The sequence below is a fragment of the Colletes latitarsis genome, chromosome 6 (genome assembly GCF_051014445.1).
Source record: "Colletes latitarsis isolate SP2378_abdomen chromosome 6, iyColLati1, whole genome shotgun sequence".
Classification (NCBI taxonomy): domain Eukaryota; kingdom Metazoa; phylum Arthropoda; class Insecta; order Hymenoptera; family Colletidae; genus Colletes; species Colletes latitarsis.
In genome coordinates this window covers 26,159,354-26,178,850 of record NC_135139.1, presented here as the reverse complement: position 1 = coordinate 26,178,850, position 19,497 = coordinate 26,159,354, and the positions used below count along the sequence as shown (strand labels likewise).

The 19,497-nt window shown below is 40.7% G+C and overlaps 1 protein-coding gene across 3 annotated transcripts in view; it reads left to right on the top strand.

Annotated features, from left to right (window-relative positions):
• Positions 1-19,497, top strand: part of Gbs-76a (Glycogen binding subunit 76A) — a 72,019-nt gene that overhangs the window by 18,955 nt on the left and 33,567 nt on the right. Inside the window, exon 1 of one of the 3 annotated variants that reach the window (XM_076767343.1) lies at positions 5,760-6,062. The exons of the other annotated variants lie outside the window; for them this stretch is intronic. Within the exon in view, the coding sequence (XP_076623458.1) occupies positions 5,988-6,062 (75 nt within the window). The 5' untranslated portion in view covers positions 5,760-5,987. Of the gene's footprint in view, positions 1-5,759; positions 6,063-19,497 lie in introns of those variants that run through there. 3 annotated transcript variants of the gene reach the window in all.

Here is a 19,497-nt window from a genome sequence, read left to right as displayed (position 1 = left end):
ATGTGGTTCGAATCCGCATCGTTTATAATTTTCGACATCTCCTGACACCGCTAATTAATTCTTGCGTCCTCAGCAGATCAATTTTCATAATTAACAGTGTTCGAGAGAAGTTCTAAACGCAATTGTGTTAAAAAAAAAAATTTCGAAAGCCCCAATTTCGTTGGCTTTTATTCGACGACGTTTGACATTATTTTTTTTACGGTTATTTCATATTAACACAGGGTGTTCCGCCAACCCTGGGAAAAATTTTAATGGGAGATTCTAGAGGCCAAAATAAGACGAAAATCAAGAGTATCAATTTGTTGACTGAGGCTTCGTTAAATAGTTATTAACAATTAAATTTAAAAATTTCAAATCGTTCTAAAAAAATTATTTTCAGTTGCGGGGGTCAATTACAATCATTTTTTATCATTACACATACCCCCGAAATCCTACGCACTTTCGAGAAAAAAATTCCTTACCAAAAATCTAACGTGTGGCCGGAAATGTTTCTATAACTTTTTAACGAAGCCTCAATCAACAAATTAGTATCCTTGATTTTCCCATTAAAATGTTTCTCAGGTGTGGCCGAACACCCTGTATATTAATAAAATTCCCCTTTTCGTCCATATTTTTGAATCGAAGATTTATCAGGACTTATTTTACTTTTATTTATCGATTGTATTATTATTCGAGGTTCGTTATGTGGGATGTTCGAGGTGGTTTTCATAACGTCTTGCCAATTTTCGACGAACCAGTTTCTTCGGCGTTCCTGACCTTCGACAGTCGCGTTTGTGAATGGCCGCGCGATCGATTACACGCGTGACAAACATGAAAATGAATGGCGAAACGTCGTCGGGGGATAGCGATTCGTCGACGGTTTATGCGTTTCGTTGTCTCGGGCCAGTCTGCGTACGATATTCGCGGGCACGGTCACCACGTTCGGGTTGGCACGAATTATCTTTATTGCTGGTCTCGTTCTCCTTCTTGCTCACCGTGCACCCACGACATGCGCTGTTCATGTGACGAACAGCGTGCAACCGTATCTCCGTGTCTTGCGACAGCGATATCGTTCCTTGCGACCCGGGGGCCAGTCCCCTTTCTTACACTTTACGAATCGGGTTCAATGTTCTGGTTCGTTGGGTTTCCCTGCTAATTCGCTTTCGCCTAGAAACGTTTTACCTTTATTTTTAACACCGATCGAACATTCGGATCCGTGTCAAGGTAACAATATTCTCCAACGGCGCGTATTTTAATTAATTAACCCTCGTGTGTGGCTCTCCCCGAAACTACGCCACTTTTACTCGAACTTAAATTACCTTGCTCGATAATTTCGTTAATTTTACAAGCTCCCCCTCTCAAATTATTTGTCAGAACAATTTTACGACCCTGGAACAAACGGTTTGAACGGGATTGAATATGTAACGTTGAAAATGAAAATTTTCGGTTTTCAGGGTTCCGATTTGAACAAGGTATTAATGTCTTTTAATAGAAACGAGCATCCTTAATGTTCGCGACGGTTCATTTAATATTTCAATGCATCCAGACTTTGCTATTTGCATAGTTCTGAAGGTATTTGGCAGCTTCTTGTATATCTAAGAATACCGTCTCTTGTTGAAGTTTTATCTAGGTCAATGCAACTATTCGTTTCCAAGGAACCGGTTGCTTATTGTTAAGCAGTTCTCGCGGAGAAATACGATTTTTCAATTCCATTATAACGAAAAATTATCTAATATTTCAACTGGAAATTCTAGCTCAGGACAGTCCGCGTCGTTTTCTTTTATTAATAATTTTCCGTCGGATCAACGTGGTAAATAGATGCAATCAATGTAGAATGAGGGGAATGGACCAGAAAATCAGGCTTAATGAATATTAATGACTTCATGGCGTTCGCTAATTTAGCTACCGACGAAGAACCCGGACTTTCAGGCGCTCGAGTCTGAACATCTCCGCTCAAAAACGTACTTGTTTTCTTATCAGTTGTCAGTTGTAAAATAAGAATCGTCTCAAATATTATTAATTCTCCCCCTCTAAAAAAACTCTCGCGTTTAAGAAAAAGATTCGAATATCATTTGTTCATTTTACGTTACATAAATTTTGTTACGCTCTGGTGTTCATTTAACGAATCACGACTGTATTTAGCGTTCGTAGAGGAAGTGGATGCTACCCGGATACCGGGTAAATAAATAAAATATCGCGCATATACATCGTGGATATGAATTTAGATTGGTTCGTGGTTGACAATCTCATTCTCCTGAAAGATTCAATCGTGTCTGGCGTGCCCCTAACACTTCCACTTGGCGAATCTATCCGGTCGTCGATGATGCATCTCCAGCGCGTACCTTTTACGGGGCCTCCCATCGGCCCGCGGGGTTGGCCAGGGCATTCCAGAGGCTGCATTTACGCCTCATTTCATTATTTTCAACGCGAAGTCGTTCTAGCTTTCTCTCTTTATCGCGGTTGAAAAACGAGGTTATCTAGGCCCGTGGTGCGTGTTGGCGTAGGTCGCGCGCACCGTTGAGGCCGTGATTACGAACGCGTGGGCGTTTCGTACTGTCGCGCGATAAGATCGATGAAATGGGTCGATAAGATCGATAGAAGATCCACTCCTTTAATAGCGGGAACGCGCATAATTTAATAATATCACGTCCGTCGTTGATTTACGATCGCTCGACGACGCGTAGAATTATCGTTGCCCGATTTCTTTTTTTCTTTTTTCTGTTTTCTTTTTTCTGTTTTCTTTTCGCCAACGATTTCTTCGCGCCGCGTCGGGTTTCGTAACCCCGTCGTTCCGTTTTATTGCCTCGCGATGCGTGCGCGAGAACAATCGTTACGATCGCGTTATCGGAGAGTCGTGTTCGGTTTGTGCAATCGGACGCCACGCGAGAAATGGACCGCCTCCTAACGGCCCCTCGACGTTACGGGGAAACGAACGACATAGATTTTCGATCTGCGTTGCTAAAAATGAGCTTCGAGACCGGGGGACTAGATTTACTTTTACCTCTTAAAAAAAATTTCAGTCGAATTTAAAGTTTGTTACTTTTAGTTTATTACTTTACAAGCATTGTTATAAATAATTGTACGCGACGAATTAAAGGTAACTGGGGTCCCTTGAGTTTTAAGGAGGCTGTGAATATAAGCTCTGCGACAAATAGTGGGTATGCCAGTTGCTTGATTGGTTAGGTTAGGTCTCGGTTTTCGTGGACGCGTCAGAGATGGCGTTCGAAGAGCCGAAAGTGACAGTGAGGTTACAATCGGAAAAATTCGGTGAAGATTGTTGGAAGTTGTATCCATGTAATGGAATGGAATATTTTCTACGAATATACCGGAGTTTGAGCGTTACCTGAATTTTGTTAATTGTTCGAACGAACAGATAGCGTGGACATTAACGTCGGAACGATACGTCGAACCCAACGGAACGCGAGGGAATTTATCAGTCGCCTCGCGAGCAGTTGCTATGCGTTATGGTAGGGGTTAGGTCTGTGGAGTTACCTACCAGCTCGACCAGTCGGAATTTACCATGCGCCGTTTATTAATAACTAGCTAAAATACCTATACATCGTATGTGCTTACAATTTGTAACCAGTTGCAGAAGACTTTTGCCGTAGAGAAACTGCTCTCGCTGAAAGAAACTCGTGATCGGGATCGTAAAACTGCAATTAGCCGCACAATGCCGTTTTACCTTGCCTCGTCTACGGTGTGCTATGCGTTCATGATCGTGTATTTTATTTTGCTACCGTCGAGTAAAAATAAATCGACTGCAAACGTTGCCGCAGTTGTTGCAAATTACTGGAAAATTTATTGCACTTTGGTAAGCAAGATTGGGAATATAGAAATCACATGTAGAATTTTTTAAATTTATTTTATAACTTGTACAGGGTGCTCGGCGACCCCTGGGGGAAATTTTAATGGGGGATTCTGGAGGCCAAAATAAGACGAAAATAAAGAATACCAATTTGTCGATGGAGGCTTCATTAAAAAGTTATTAACGTTTAAAGTTTCGCCAGTATTGAATTTTTTTCTCGAAAATACGCAGGATTTCGGGGTTATGTCTATTCACCAAAAATGATTGTAATTGACCCCCCCCAACAGAAAATAATTTTTCCAGAACGATTTGAAATTCTTTTTTTTTCTTCGAAAAATTTAAGCACCTAATTAGATGTTGCCAATTTTTTGGACAAAATTTCGAATCGTTACGCACAGATAAATTTTATTATCGGTATGGGTTTTCTATCTCGAGATATCTTTATCGTATGCAATGGCAAAATAAGCTCGTGCTGATCGTCGGTACGATCTGTTAAGCCCAACGGTTATGGCACGGGTCAATCAGTGCAAATTTACCATGTTCATTAATAACGATCATTAATAACTAGCCAAGATTAAGACCGACAAAGTTATAATTTGTAACCGAGCGTACAGGAACATTCATAAACTGATACTGTTCGTGTAGAACAGAAGTTTTGGTTGTAAATCAGGAATTAACGATCTTTTCATTCTGCTTTCTCTTTAACACTAGGTTTACGGAATACGTCAATTTGACGCATTAAGGTTCTAAACCTAACGTTACGCAATTTATGTTGGATTTAATTGACGTAATGATACGAATGTACACTCTAATTAAAAGAAAAATTGCATTTTAATGTAAAATAAAATATGCACAACGAGTGTCCGTAAACCTAGTGTTAATATTGCTACGTCGATCCTGAGAAACAGAATTTAAATTGCAATACAATAAAATGGAATAAATTCGTACGATCGCACGAGCACCATTTGCAATTTTAATAAGAGAAATTTAATTTTATTTCAAGTTTGTAACGACTGGTGACACATAAATCATAGACCAGAAAGCGTTTTCTATCCACGGATAGTGCGTGTCCACCGTAAAATGAGCGTGGTCGTCCATCGGCGGCCCTCACGGCTTGGCGGTCGATCACGGCGATCGTCAGGACGATCTGTCGAACCCAACAGAATGCAAGAACTTATCAGTCGTCTTGCGAGCAGTTGCTATGCGTTATGGAAGGGGTCCCCGGAGTCACCTACTAGCTCGACCAGTCAGAAGTCAGTGTGTGGTAAGCCGGCCGGTCGCGCCGGCTCCTTTTCTGTCTTTGCTCCGTTGCACCTTCGTGTTCCCGAAAAATTGTCCCGTCCGTCGTGCTCGTCGAGGATCTCGATGGTGCCCGGGGCTCGATTAATCGCTACAAAGAATTTACTCAAAAAAAAAAAAAAGAATCACGCTCGTCGCGTCAACAGAATCTCGTCCTGGTCCCAAAGTTTTCGATTCCCCCCAGCGAGCGCAGTTCGACAGCTCGAGTATACCGTATTTTCGTTACTCTTTTTTTTTTTTTGTTCCCTTCCGTCGTGAAACGGACAACGGTCGCGCGAAAATTTAATCGACGCGAGACACTCGACGTTGGGACGCCTGCGACGTCGTACCAGGCATCGATCGCGGGGAACGTCGACGTTTCGAGAGACAGAAACAACGTTTCCCCGAACGCAACGGACACTCTCGAGGAACGTTCGCGTTTCTGCGCGTAATCGGAGACGGCCGTCTGGAAAATTCGTGGCGGCTGGAAGAATATTGGGAGTCAGTTTTGTGTTTGTTTGTGCGCGTGTGGATCGTATTACTTCGGCCAGAGGAGACGCACGAGGATTATTTTAGCGGGCTCCGTCGGGAACGATAAACGAAAAGTAATCGTGGAACGCGAGGCAAAAAGAAGAAATGAGTTCTGACGACGATATAAGAGTGATATTGTTTGCCGCGGACCGAGTGTGACTCTTCGTTCGTCGTCGAACGTTGGAAATCGATCCTGTCACGAGTCGAAGGAAAACGGAATCGTTCGCGGTATACGTAACGTGTCGGGAAACAGAGCTCTCTCGATACGAGAATTTCCCTGCATTTCGAAAATGTGAGAACGAAGATGCGCGACGTTCGTTGGACGGTGCACGGTTTATTTTCAATCGGTAACTTCGCTCTGATCGCGTTCGCGTTTTGAAAGGAAACCACGATTATGACGCAGGCGGAAGAAGCCACGACGACTTACGAGTCGAAAACACCGACGGAGCAAATGAATGGACACTCAATGGTGAATAAACAAATCGTTATTTTTATTCGATTATAAATACGTGCATGTTTCGTTTAAAAATAACTATATCGCCTCCTTTCATCGAGGGGACGATCCCTTCGCGAAACACACGCGATTCTCTCGACCGAGAAAACACGATATCAACAAAATTTATTTGCGACGGTCGAATCTGAAATTTCGTAAGGCGGGAAAATTCAAATTTTCTGTTCCCTTTTCTCTATCCACGGTGTTTCTTGAAATTCGTATATTTCTCGGGGACGAGTTGTTTCTTCTTCGATAAATCGAACTATATCGAAAATTCGGTTTCCTCGAGTTATCGTTCACCCGCCATGTTTCGAGGTTCGGCTGATTTACATTTGCAGTCGTCGACTTATCGCGTTATATCGAAAAAAAAGCCGCAGATAAGTGTTATTTGTTCTGAATTTAAAACACGTATCTAATAACGCATTTATATTTAGTTCGCCGCGTATCGTATCGCGCGCGACATTCAACGTTTCTCTCTCTGCGTCGCGACGCATCGATGCGCCTCAACGTCTCTCATGCATACTCTAATTATTACCGACAGAAAAATTCGCAGCCTTGCCGAGCGAAACGAATATTATTTGTCCCGCGACAATTGCGAATACGCGGAGCTCGTGCTCGCCGAGATTACAGATTTTTTCCGTCGCCGATCGAGCCATTTTTAATTATTCTAGCCAATTTTCCTCCCGATCGAATAACAGACAAATATTTTCGATCGAAATAAATATACTCGTCCCGCGATAAATATAAATTTATCTATGGATTTCCCTGCCCCGTCGTCCATTATTCCGCGATCGTAGCGGACGCGCTTGACAATTTCTCGCGATCCAGGAACGCCGAGCGAATATTCATCCTAACCGTATTCTGCCGCGAATATAAATTATTTCTCGTTAATTTCGTTGTTCGGAAGCGACGAGAGTCGATTAAAATTTCACGTCGCTCTCGATGCATGCAAAAAAGGTTCGACTCGTTTCCACAGAGTTTCGTTTCGTTTCGTTTTGCTATCATCGACAATTATCTCGATTTTTTTCGCGTCGAATCTCGATGATTCGTGACGGGACCGAGGGTCGAAGATTATTCCCCCCCTCCCGCCACTCGGTGCAATTCAGGGTAATATTTTCACTGTATCTTCTCACAATTTTAAAAAGACGATACTCGTTACGATTTAATTAATTAATATACAGGAGGTTCGGCCAACCCTGGGAAAAATTTTAATGGAAGATTCTAGAGGCCAAAATAAGACGAAAATCAAGAATACCAATTTGTTGATGGAGGCCTCGTTAAAAAGTTATTAACAATTAAATTTAAAACTTTCAAATCGTTCTGGAAAAATTATATTTAATTACAGGGATCAATTACAATCATTTTTGGTCATTACACATACCCCCGAAATCCTACCCACTTTTTAGAAAAAAATTCGAGAACGTGTGAAATTTTTCGACGAAATTAAAATATTTCAAATCGTTCTGAAAAAAATATTGTTAGCTGCGGGGGTCAATTACAATAATTTTTGGTGAATAGACATACCCCCGAAATCCTACCCACTTCCTAGAAAAAAATTCATTACAGGCTGATCTTTAAACGTTAATAACTTTTTAACGAAGCCTCCATCAACAAATTGGTATTCTCGATTTTCGTCTTATTTTGGCCTCTAGAATCCTCCATTAAAATTTTTCCCAAGAAGCATTTAATTTCCTCGAAGAAATCTGATCTGAAAATAGTTTTGGCAAAGCAATTATTTCGAAATTCGATCGAAATTTTTCCTCGATCAGGAGCAATATGGAAACAGGAAAGATATACTGTCTCCACATAAATAGATATCGTTTTCTATGGGGGGAGTGGAACTAATTGGGTTAAAAATATGACAGAGGATGGACGTGATTATTTACGTTATTCGTGCTCTGATTTGTTTTCGAATTCCTTTCCAATGTTCCGCGCGGCGCCAACGCGGTATATTTTGCACGACGATCACGTTCGAGTAATCGATCGACGATGATTTTTCGGTGGTAATTGTGGTTGGTCAGGTTATCAACCTTTGCGGCTCGTGCTATGAATGAATTAGCGTTTCACCGCAAAACGAAGGCCGTGACGATAGTGTGCGTCTTCTGGTACACCTTGACACCGAAAAATCGGTTCGTTCGGTGGACTGGACTCAATCGCGACTCGCAACCGTATGCACTGAATTGCATCGCGGCGACTGGTGCAACCTGCGTACCTACGAAGTGCAATTGAACCTAAAAAAAAATATTTTTATTCACTAATAAATAGTCTTAGAAATCTTTTAATACAATCTATTCATTCTTAGAGACTTTTTAAATATATGTGAAAATTGAATCATAGAAGAAAAGATGCAACTTGAATTTTGTTTTCAAATTTGCGATATAATAAATTTAACCTATTCGCTGCCAAGCTTATATTATATGAAGCTATCCCTATTGCCATTTATTTCCGATCTGTCCTGATAAACCTCCATTACGTATTGGGCTTTGTTACAAATCCTATCATAAAGATAATTAATAATATGTGATTACGTTGCTATTAAATTTTGTTACAAATACACGATCAAGTTGATTTTTGCTTAATTTAAATCTGTAAAAGATCATTCTCTTTAAATAATAGTTGTATAATTTTTGTAATAAATTTTATTTGTAGTATTTTTTTCAAGTCTTTTACATTTGTATATTTATATTTGTGGGCACAAAAAATTATTCAAAAGCCTGTATGTTATAACACATTGAAAGTAGGACGAGTATACTCGTCTTGGCAGCGAATGGGTTAACAACAATACGAACGAGTTAAATAATTCGGAAAATTGGTATTCCTATAAAGTTTTTGGTCGAGGAGGTACGATGTAGGAATTTTCACGAGTATTTTTATCTTTGACGTTCAGTCGAGCCCGAAATTAGTTTACGGACGTGCTCTCCGGGCGATATTTCATTTTTCTTATCGCGGTCGAAATTTGCACGAGATAAACCGACGAAGAAGGAAACATCTGAGACTGATTAGACCTCGAGCCTCGTTTCGGATGGAATTTCGAATTCTTCGCTGCGCCAGTGCCGATTACGTATTCATAGAATTTTCCATATGGCAGTTAGTCATCGCGTACCCGCAACAGCTGACAATGAATGAACGAGTTCTTCGTTACTTCAAGTGCAGCACTTTGTTAGAGATAGTCCGCAGATTTATTGCCCGGCGGATACAAGAACTGACAATAACTCCGATAATTTCATTTTCTCAGTCCGTTGCGATATTATTAACATCTCGCCAGCGGCGTGTGTGGTCCTCTTGTTAATAATAGTTTCGTCGTTCGTTAACCGTTCACACAAAAATATTATTGTCGTTAACTTTTATTGTTGCGGTTCGATAATCCCCTTTCCTCCACTTCGATATTAATATTAACAATTCGTGAATTATTTTGCGACGTTGAGAATTCTCGATGTTATTAATAATTAACACTAGATTTACGGATGTTGATTATATACCTATTTTTACTGAAATGAGCCAATTTGACTCATACAACAAAATTCAAGTTTTTCTCGAAAGTGGGTAGGATTTCGAGGGTATATGTAATAACCAAAAATACTTGTAATTTACCCCTGTAATTAAATATAATTTTTTTAGAACGATTTGAAAAATTTTTTTTTCGCCAAAAAATTTCAACACCTTCCCGATTTTTTTTCTCGAAAGTGGGTAGGATTTCGGAGGTATGTCTATTCACCAAAAATGATCGTAATTAACCCTCGCAACTGAAAATAATTTTTCCAGAACGATTTGTAATTTTTTAATGTAATTGTTGATAACTTTTTAACGAGGGCTCAGTCAACAAATTGATTACTATGAATAATTTTCTAACAGGGTGTTGGCCCTTCTATTAATAATGGCGTTGGTAAAAATTTAATATCGATATCCAAAATCATTTTTAAATGGGAGAAAAAAATAAATTGTTCGCGGAATAAAGTACGCCATTGAAGAGTCTGCGACTGCGTTGCAGTTTGATAATTCTCATTTCTCGAGTCGAAGCGATATTATTCGTATCTCGCGAGCCCCATGTGTCTTCTGTTAATAATAGATTCGTCGTTCGTTAACCGTGTTGCATAAAATAATTATTTTTTTCTTCGTCGCTACAAAGTGAAAATAAACATTGATTTAACCTCGATGTTAATTCGAATGGTAATACCATTGGATCGTTATTTTTCAATCGGCGAAGAGAAACAAACTTTTCGATTAAAAGCAACGTCGAAATACTCGAGCTGCAGTTTCCAGCGATAATTGTATTAACCAGCGAGCCGTTAACTAATCGTGCACTCAACTTTTATACGTTTCAATTAAGAATGGACAGTCGGGGGCGATAAGCTTGTTTATTGTCAGGTCGTTCGATTGGATATTAATAATTCCATGTGATCCGCGCGAAAAGAAAGAATCGTCTTGAGAAAATGCGAACGCTGGCGTTTCCATCGGGCGTTCGTCGTCGATGGTTCCTCTTAAAACCGACGACTACTCGTTGCTACATCGCCGCTGCATTCTTCTGAATACAAATATCCTGTATAATCGCATATTCTTATGCATCGAGGCGACTCGTTTCTCTTACGCAACTAAATTGACAAAAACCACTCCTTCTCAGTGGGTCGAAACAACCTCTGCTTTTATTATTTTCTCGAGCAGCAAAACTAGCATGAAACTTCTTTTGAAAATTACGGAAAAAAATCATGGACGCTCCCACTCGAAATTTTTACAAAATTTTTGCTTTGCAAACCGGATGATTTTAAACGATTTAAAAAAAATTCAGACATATCGATTTTATATATCGAAGTTGTCCATCGATCGCGTTTGTATTTTTACGATTTTTCAATCTCGTTACGGTTATCGATGCGTAATTTTTTCAGATTTTTCCAAGCGCTGGAACATCGTTAAAAAAATTAAATTCCGATATTTCGATCATCGTATCGAATATTTATACAGTTTTGCTTAGTCGAAGAGGTTAAAAAGCGATTGAATGCAATCAGATTTCGTGGAGGACTGGCGCTAGACACGGATCGAGGCTTATGAAAGTTTGTAGCTTTTATGAATGCGTGGCTGGATTTTATCGCGATTGTGAACAGCATAGTAAACGGTACGGTGCGCGTCTCAGATGTTTCGCGACAAAACACATTAGGATGCGCGTGCTTACGGCAGTCTGCAAATACGAATGCCTTGTCAAAACGTGTTTACACGAATTCGCGGCGTGCTTGACAGCCGACGATGCCGTGGTTCGGTGAAAGCTTCGACGACGAGTATGTTTAATCGTCCGCGATAATGTGCGTACGATACGGTGTGGAAGGTCAGTCCAGGTACATATACACAACGATCCTCATATTTATTGCGACGAAACTTTACTACTCGTTCCTCCTAGTCGCCTCGAATCGTCCACCAAAAAGATACTTTGTCTTTGGACTATTGGTCTTACATTATAGTAATATACTTGGGAAAAATTTTAATGGGGGTTCTAGAGGCCAAAATAAGACGAAAATCAAGAATACCAATTTCTTGATGGAGGCTTCGTTAAAAAGTTATTAACAATTAAATTCAAAGATTTCAAACCGTTCTAGAAAAATTATTTTCAATTACAGGGGTCAATTACAAGCGTTTTTGGTCATTACACATACCCCCGAAATCCTACGTATTTTCGAGAAAAAAATTCGAGGTGTGGAATTTTTCGACGGAAAAAAAAATTTTCAAATCCTTCTAAAAAAATTATATTTAATTACAGGGAGCAATTACAAGCATTTTTGGTCATTATACTTACCCCCGAAATCCTACCCACTTTCTAGAAAAAAATTCTGTACAGGCGGAACATTAAACATTAATAACTTTTTAACGAAGGCTCCATCAACAAATTGGTATTCTTTATTATCGTCTTATTTTGGCCTCTAGAATTCCCCATTAAAGTTTTTCCCAGGGGTGAGCGAACATCCTGTATACTTTTATTCGAGTTTATGTTAACTTTTACACTAGAAAAAAGTCGATAAATTGTTACCGTAATGTAATTTTAACCGAAGTATATATATATCTTTTGGTGAAAGAAAAGGGGTCGCGTCCTGGGGTCGTGAGAGGACAGGTTTGAAGAATCGCTAGTATAGTTACGTTTATTAGAAGAGATTCCAGGGTGACTTTCTCACAGTTTCAGTCACAGTCGCGTGAACTTTAACGTCGAGTTCAGGCCGCTCTTACAACAAACTTAAAGCTATACGCTTATTACTTGCTCCCGGCGAATGCAAGCCACTAAATTCCTGACTTTACCGACACCGGTTGCTATTTAAATAGCGCGCGGAACAACGCAAGCACTCTCCTCCGACACACACACACACACCGGTCGTCGATGGAATCACGGGAACGAAACGACGAAACTTTCCGAATCGATCAACGTTATTTCCAATATCGAATAATAATTTCTGGTTTAGTCAAATTTTGAACGACCTAGTTTTCGCGCCTAACCCCTTGGAGCGGCAGGGAGGGGGAAAAATGGCGCTCGCGAGGGGGAGGTAACGGTAACCGGTTCCTTTTTCGAGATTAATGATCGCAATCCTGTCGTTTTATTATCGAAAATCCGGCGGCGTAACATCGAGTCACGGCGGATATGGCGATCTAATCTCCACGAAGACGTATGGCACCCGGATTTCTTCGTGGTTCAGCGATCCTGCAAGAACGTGCACGTTGAGGTCCTTACAGTCCGGGTCGTTGCGCGAAACTCCTTATCGCCGGTCCAGCTACGAAACGGGGAAACAAAACGGCCGTTGCGCCCGGCACTTTGCTGAAGTTACTAACAAGCCTTCCTAGTGTACCCTCCGCCTTCTCCTTTTCCACGTCGAGAGGCAGAAAAGAGTACCGACACACCACGAGCGGAGAGAAAGAGATTTATCAGCGAACCACCGCGAGACTAGCAACCCGATAGACGTGCAGATAGGCCGTCGTTTAAATAAATTACCCTCCCGGAGGCTTGGCTGCTGCCCCCTACGTTCTTCACCAGGCCGCTCCTCAGCCTCGGCTACTCCACTTGGTGCATACCTGTTGTGCTGCTCTACACCACCCCCTTTCCGTGGCTCTATTTTCTCTTTGATCCACTTTCCACCCCTCGCACCCCTTCCTTTCTTCCACCCCCGTTCCGCCAAACACTCGTACTCGTGCGGTGATTACTTCTATTTACGAAGCAGCCCCCCTCCTCTATTCGTACTCGTATATTATAATAGTAATTGCACTTATATAACTTTCTTTTTACCAGATGTTTATTACACTGTATTTACTTCTATTTACGAATTAGTTTTTTCCCCCATTCGTACAGTATAATGGTAATTGCACTTACGTAACTTTGTTTTTCTTCAGATGTTGTTTACTATTTATACTTCTATTTACGAAGTAGTTGTTTCTTTTGTTTTTTAATATCAACGACCAAGTAATACACAATTACGAAACCGACGAAGAAGTATGGAATAATGTAATAAAACCATTATACGGTGTTTTTTTCCCCGAAAGCGGTCACCCATCCCAGTTGTACCGCTCCCAATGCAGCTGCACGTCGACGATCGGACTCGACCGGCGTCCTTCGCTACGCTAGCATGTCAGTTCTATTTACGAAGTAGTTTTTTTCGTTTTGTTTCTCTCTCTAATATTAGCAGGCAAGCAGTGGCCAACCAGAAAACTGATAGAGGTATAATTATATTCGGGGAATAAAATAAATAATAGCCACACGTTAACGATAATGAATGTATATATTTAGGTCGGTGTCTAGAGTCAGTCTGGGGGACACGTGTTCCTTATCTCGTGTCTTTTGAAATAAAACACCTTCTCCAAGGTTCAAGACCAGTCCAGTTCAGACCTAATTACAAAGGAGTCTGGTGTTGTAATCTTTGGTGATTTCATGCCGACGGAATTCGCAGAATCTTCCATAAACAATATAAAAATAAATACAAACCCTTAAGTATCTCAACGGTACGAATACGTATAACGCAATGGAAACGTTTATTCGTTCTCTCGCAAACACGGTACAATTAATTTTGAAAGATCTCTTAGAATTTCTGATAAAAATTAGTAATCATTTTTAAAATCTGATTTAAAGTTATCATAAAACGAGAATTAATTTGAAACCTGAACGTTTTATTCGTGATTTTTCATCAGAAATTGAACGGAATAACACACAGTCGGTTGAATAAAATTCGCTAACGTCGCAGAACGGGGCTTTCAAACGTTTCGCGCGAGCGATAAGTTGAAAGTCGATGGGAACGCAATCGAACTCGCGGAACGGGTATTCTGCGACTATCTGCTAATTATAACGCTGGTGATACACGAGCGACTTTTGTCTCCGCCCCGCGTTTTCATGCGATCCGTCGCGTACACGCTGGCGAAACGTATCCGCGGCAGTCATTGTGCCAACGTCGAGAGAGAGATCCCTTCTGTTTTTTTACGCGATCGAGCTTATAAAGTGAAGGCATGCGCGAGGTTATCGTTCAGCGATTCACAATAAGCGTCCTTTTGATTGGTTACGTCGATGATATCGCGCTTCGCAATAATTAAAGCGTTAATTGCGATTCTTCGAGAATCGAGAAGGTCGATGTATCGAACGCCCGGATAACCGAACGATAAGTTTTCGAGTGGGCATCGAATATCGAACGTTTCGAGACAATCGCATCGAGGTATCGAGTTTTCGATTTATCGTGTACACTTTCGATCGTGTATCGACGCGGACGTTGTTCGTAAGGATTCGTAAGAAACTTCTCGTTAGAAGCAATTAGAAATAATTAAAATAAAATCGTGCAAGGCGGATATCGATCGAATAAAATTTTCCAAAGCTGTATTCGACTCGCAACGATCCATTTTATATCGTTTCGTAAGGAACTGTGCTCGAGTCGCTGTCGAAGGGTTAAAATTGTTCTCTCTCGTTGGTTTTCGCATATACGCGGCGTCCCTGAAAACGATTCACGTGCACAAAACAATCGTGCGGCGTGTCAATAACTATTTTTCAATTGTCTTTATCTATCCACTCGTTGGTCGTTCGGTTCAATGCATGCCAAGGCTGCAGGACTGATAATAACGTTAACGTGTCGAAACACAGGCAACGATAATCGACCTATTTAGTACACAGATAGATGTTTATCCAGTTGAAACATCCGACACGTATCTCGTTTAAATCTTAATCCTCTCGATAGTCCTCGCTGAATCCAGGACGGAACACCCGTTAAATACGTAAGAATTTCAGGATCGTGGAATATACCAACACCTCGGTAAAAAAAAAAAAAACGAGTATAGATTGGCAAAGCGGATAAAGAGTGTTCCTCAAACCGGCTGATAGGCAACATAGGCACGCGAATAACACGTCAAATAATAAATCCTGCGCACTTCTTAACCCTTTAAAGGGCTTTCATAGAGCTCAGTTTCTTTTAACTTTTTCTGGGAATTTTTAGCAACGATACTATAACACCTTTTGCAGTCAAATTTACAAGGCTTATTTATACGCGTTTAAATGACATTCTGAAATTTTTTGGGCCCCAAAAAATACGTTTAACAACGTTCCATTAGAAGCTTTACAAAGGGACTACTTTTTCAGGGCTCTGAACCAGACCCAAAGAGTTAGGTCTGGGTTAGCCAATGTAAAAATTGGTATTATGTAATATAATATGTAATGTAATATAATTTACATTTTTACATCTTCTCCAGTAGCCAATGGTCACTATTTTTTACGCACGACGAGTATACTCGTCATGGAGAAATGGCAGGATTTTGTGTCATGACGAGTATACTCGTCAAAATCTTGCCACTTCTACAATAGTCAATGGTCACTATTTTTTACGTACGACGAGTATACTCGTCATGGAGAACTGGCAGGATTTTGTGTAATGACGAATGTACTCGTCATGGAGAAGTGACAGGATTTTGTATCATGACGAGTATACTCGTCAAAATCCTCCCACTTCTCCAGTAGCCAATGGTCACTATTTTTTACGTACGACGAGTATACTCGTCATGGAGAAGTGGCAGGATTTTGTATCATGACGAGTATAGTTGTCAAAATCCTCCCATTTCTCCAATAGTCAATGGTCACTATTTTTTACGTACGACGAGTATACTCGTCATGGAGAACTGGCAGGATTTTGTGTAATGACGAATGTACTCGTCATGGAGAAGTGACAGGATTTTGTATCATGACGAGTATAGTTGTCAAAATCCTCCCATTTCTCCAATAGTTAATGGTCACTATTTTTTACGTACGACGAGTATACTCGTCATGGAGAAGTGGCAGGATTTGATGTCAAGACGAGTATACTCGTCATGGAGAAGTGACAGGATTTTGTGTCACGACGAGTATACTCGTCATACGTAAAAGATAGTGACCATTGGCTATCGGAGAAGTGGCAGGATTTTGTATCATGACGAGTATAGTCGTCAAAATCCTCCCACTTCTCCAATAGTCAATGGTCACTATTTTTTACGTACGACGAGTATACTCGTCATCGAGAATTAGCAGGATTTTGTGTCATGACGAGTAAACTCGTCAATCACAGGTAACTGGTTAATGCGCTCGGTTGTTGCATAAAGGAACGACGGAAAGTGCCAGTTTCCGGAGCCTCGATCGAAAGAGTCGCGCGTACGCGTCAACAGGAAGTCCATCTCGAGCGTGGTTTCACCCGGCAGACGCGAGCCAATTTTTATTCCTAGCTCGAGGTGCGATATCGCGAATGCGAGACTTGGTCGTCGGGTCCTTGTGCTATTCTTAATTAAACGAAGTGTGTCAAGGTGCATTTACCACGCGTACCGATGCTCGAGGAAAAGAATAGTTTCGAATTTTTGGCCGTAGCCGTTCGTTGAACCGCCGGAACGGAAACTGGAGCTTCTCGCCGCGAGCCCCGCAGTGCACGCTTTCTCGAGCCACTCGGACCGAGACGAATTCTATTTCAGATTCGCTTAGGCGATCGAATTCCTCCGCCATACGATATTTTAATAGTTACGTCGATACGACAGCGCATCGATTATCTAACCTACATCCTTGTAAAAATCGTCTGCGGCTTGGGTAAAACGCAATACTATACCGACGATATTAGCCGCGACTATGCGTTATTGCGTGATAACGTCGAGGTGCAAACGCGTGTATTTCACGCCTGAGCGTGTCTCGCGAAATTCTCCACTCCCACAACGACGATACGAGAATCGTAATTTTCCCGACAGTTTGAATTCGTCTACCGAAACCGTGACAAAACCTCGTTTAATTATATTTAAATATCGTCGCCTATAAAAACGACGTGGAGATTTTTTATTTTATTTCATCGTAAAAGTTCAAACACGTCGGAGAGTGGTGACGTAATCGCGATCGTAAAAATCGATACGAAAAATGTCGTCGGGTTATTTTGCATCTATTAAAGAGCAAGAAATCTGTTCTTCAATTTTCTGGTTTAACGTTCCAATCGTCCACGCTGATACATTTTTCAGGGCACATCGGTTATGTTTCGTAACAGAAGAAGCAGTTCCGAAGCTGTAATTAACATTTAAACGCACACACCCATAACTAATTACCATATATCTGTGCGTAAAAATAAAATGGTCATTAACATTTTACGACACCATTAGCTTCCCCCGGGGCAAAGAACGAAATAGACAAACAGGAGCAAATCGTAAAATCTCGCGTACCCTAAGAAGACAGAACATCGATCGATGAACAAATTTTTTTAGAACGTAACAATTTCATAGGAGCATTAATATTATAAAATTTAAATAAATATTTTTTCTAAACGTCATCTCGTGGTTTCTAGACCTCGACAAAGTCTTTTAAATCGTATTTGAATTATGGACTCCCGTTTAACATGTAAATGAAGAGGACTGGTTTTGCTTCCTCCACGACGAACCGTGTCTAGAAAACATCATCTAGCGCATAAAATATGCATTATTGCATCGTGGAAATCGACAAGAACTAGGAGAAAAGAAAACATAATAAATGTAATTTATTATCGTCCCAATTGTGTCGTATTAGAAATATTAATTATAAAAGTATTCGTGTAGTCGAGAACGACGACGTTCGAGGCTCCTAAGGCATTGTCCGTACACATTGTTAAGATTCCGTAGTGCGAGTCTAAATTTAGACAAACTGAAAGTTGCAAGTTGTATCGCAGATTGTACCGACGACTTTTCTTTTCACGGTGAATTGTTCGAGCATCGTTGCACGGTTCGTTGCGAGGCAATGGGCTTTGGACGTAATAAATAACGCGTAAGTAATTACGGGTTGCAAAGATGTTTTGTCAGAAAGCATTAATGACTCGTCGCAACCCCAACGGAACTATACGTCGTGTACCGCTTCGTCTAATCTTCCGCGGTCGGTAATAGGACGCGGGTACCGGTTGACTCTTATTATTAACCCCTTCGACTACGTTTCACCTCCGTCAACCCGCCAATTACCCCGTCTGTGGATCATTCTCCAACAACGATCGCGGAAAAACAATCGACAAAATTCCAGAGTTCACATTCTATAAACAAAGTTGTTGATCACTCGTGCGATTTTCCCACCCCTCTCAATTATCATCTGTAATATTGGAGGGTTCTCCGATCATCGACGTTCTCCACCTTGGATGAGTTAAAATTAAGGCCCCCATCACTGATTTTGAGGTTACCCTTCGTCTCATCGTTTTGTGTAAAGAGTAACTCGATCACTAGCAGGCTCTGTCTTGATCGCTGAGACATTCAAACACCCTGTATATACAGTCTTCGACCACCCCTGGGAACAATTTTAATGGGAGATTCTAGAGGCTAAAATAAAACGAAAATCAAGGATATCAATTTCTTGACTGAGGCTTTATTAAAAAGTTATTAAAAAATTTCAAATCATTCTGAAAAAATTATATTTAGTTGCAGGGGTTAATTACAACCATGTTTGGTCATTACACGTACCCCCGAAATCCTACCCACTTTCTAGAAAAAAATTCAGAACAGGCGGAACTTTAAACGTTAATAACTTTTTAACGAGACCTTCATCAACAAATTAGCATTCTTGATTTTCGTCTTATTTTGGCTTCTAGAATCTCTCATTAAAATTTTTCCCAGGGTTGGCCGAACACTGTATACCAACAGGTGGTCGATCGAGACTTACGAGAGAGCGTAGCCCTCTGCTGGCGAGTGTCTAAAAGTGTCGTTGCAATTTTATCGAGAAATTTTTACTTCCAGACATTTTTAAGAAAAGAGAAAAAATTGTCAACCTTCGAGTCCATTTAATTTGGTGGAAAAAGATTGCATCAAAAAATTGTAATTTATTCTCCCGTAAATGGCCACCTTTCGACGCGAATACGTTTCCACGACTCGGAAAATCCAATTCGAACTAAATATAATGTACGATGAATACACGGTTCCGATACACGTTGAACTGGTTTCGATAATAAATTTTTGATTGCGCGTAAATTATGTACGA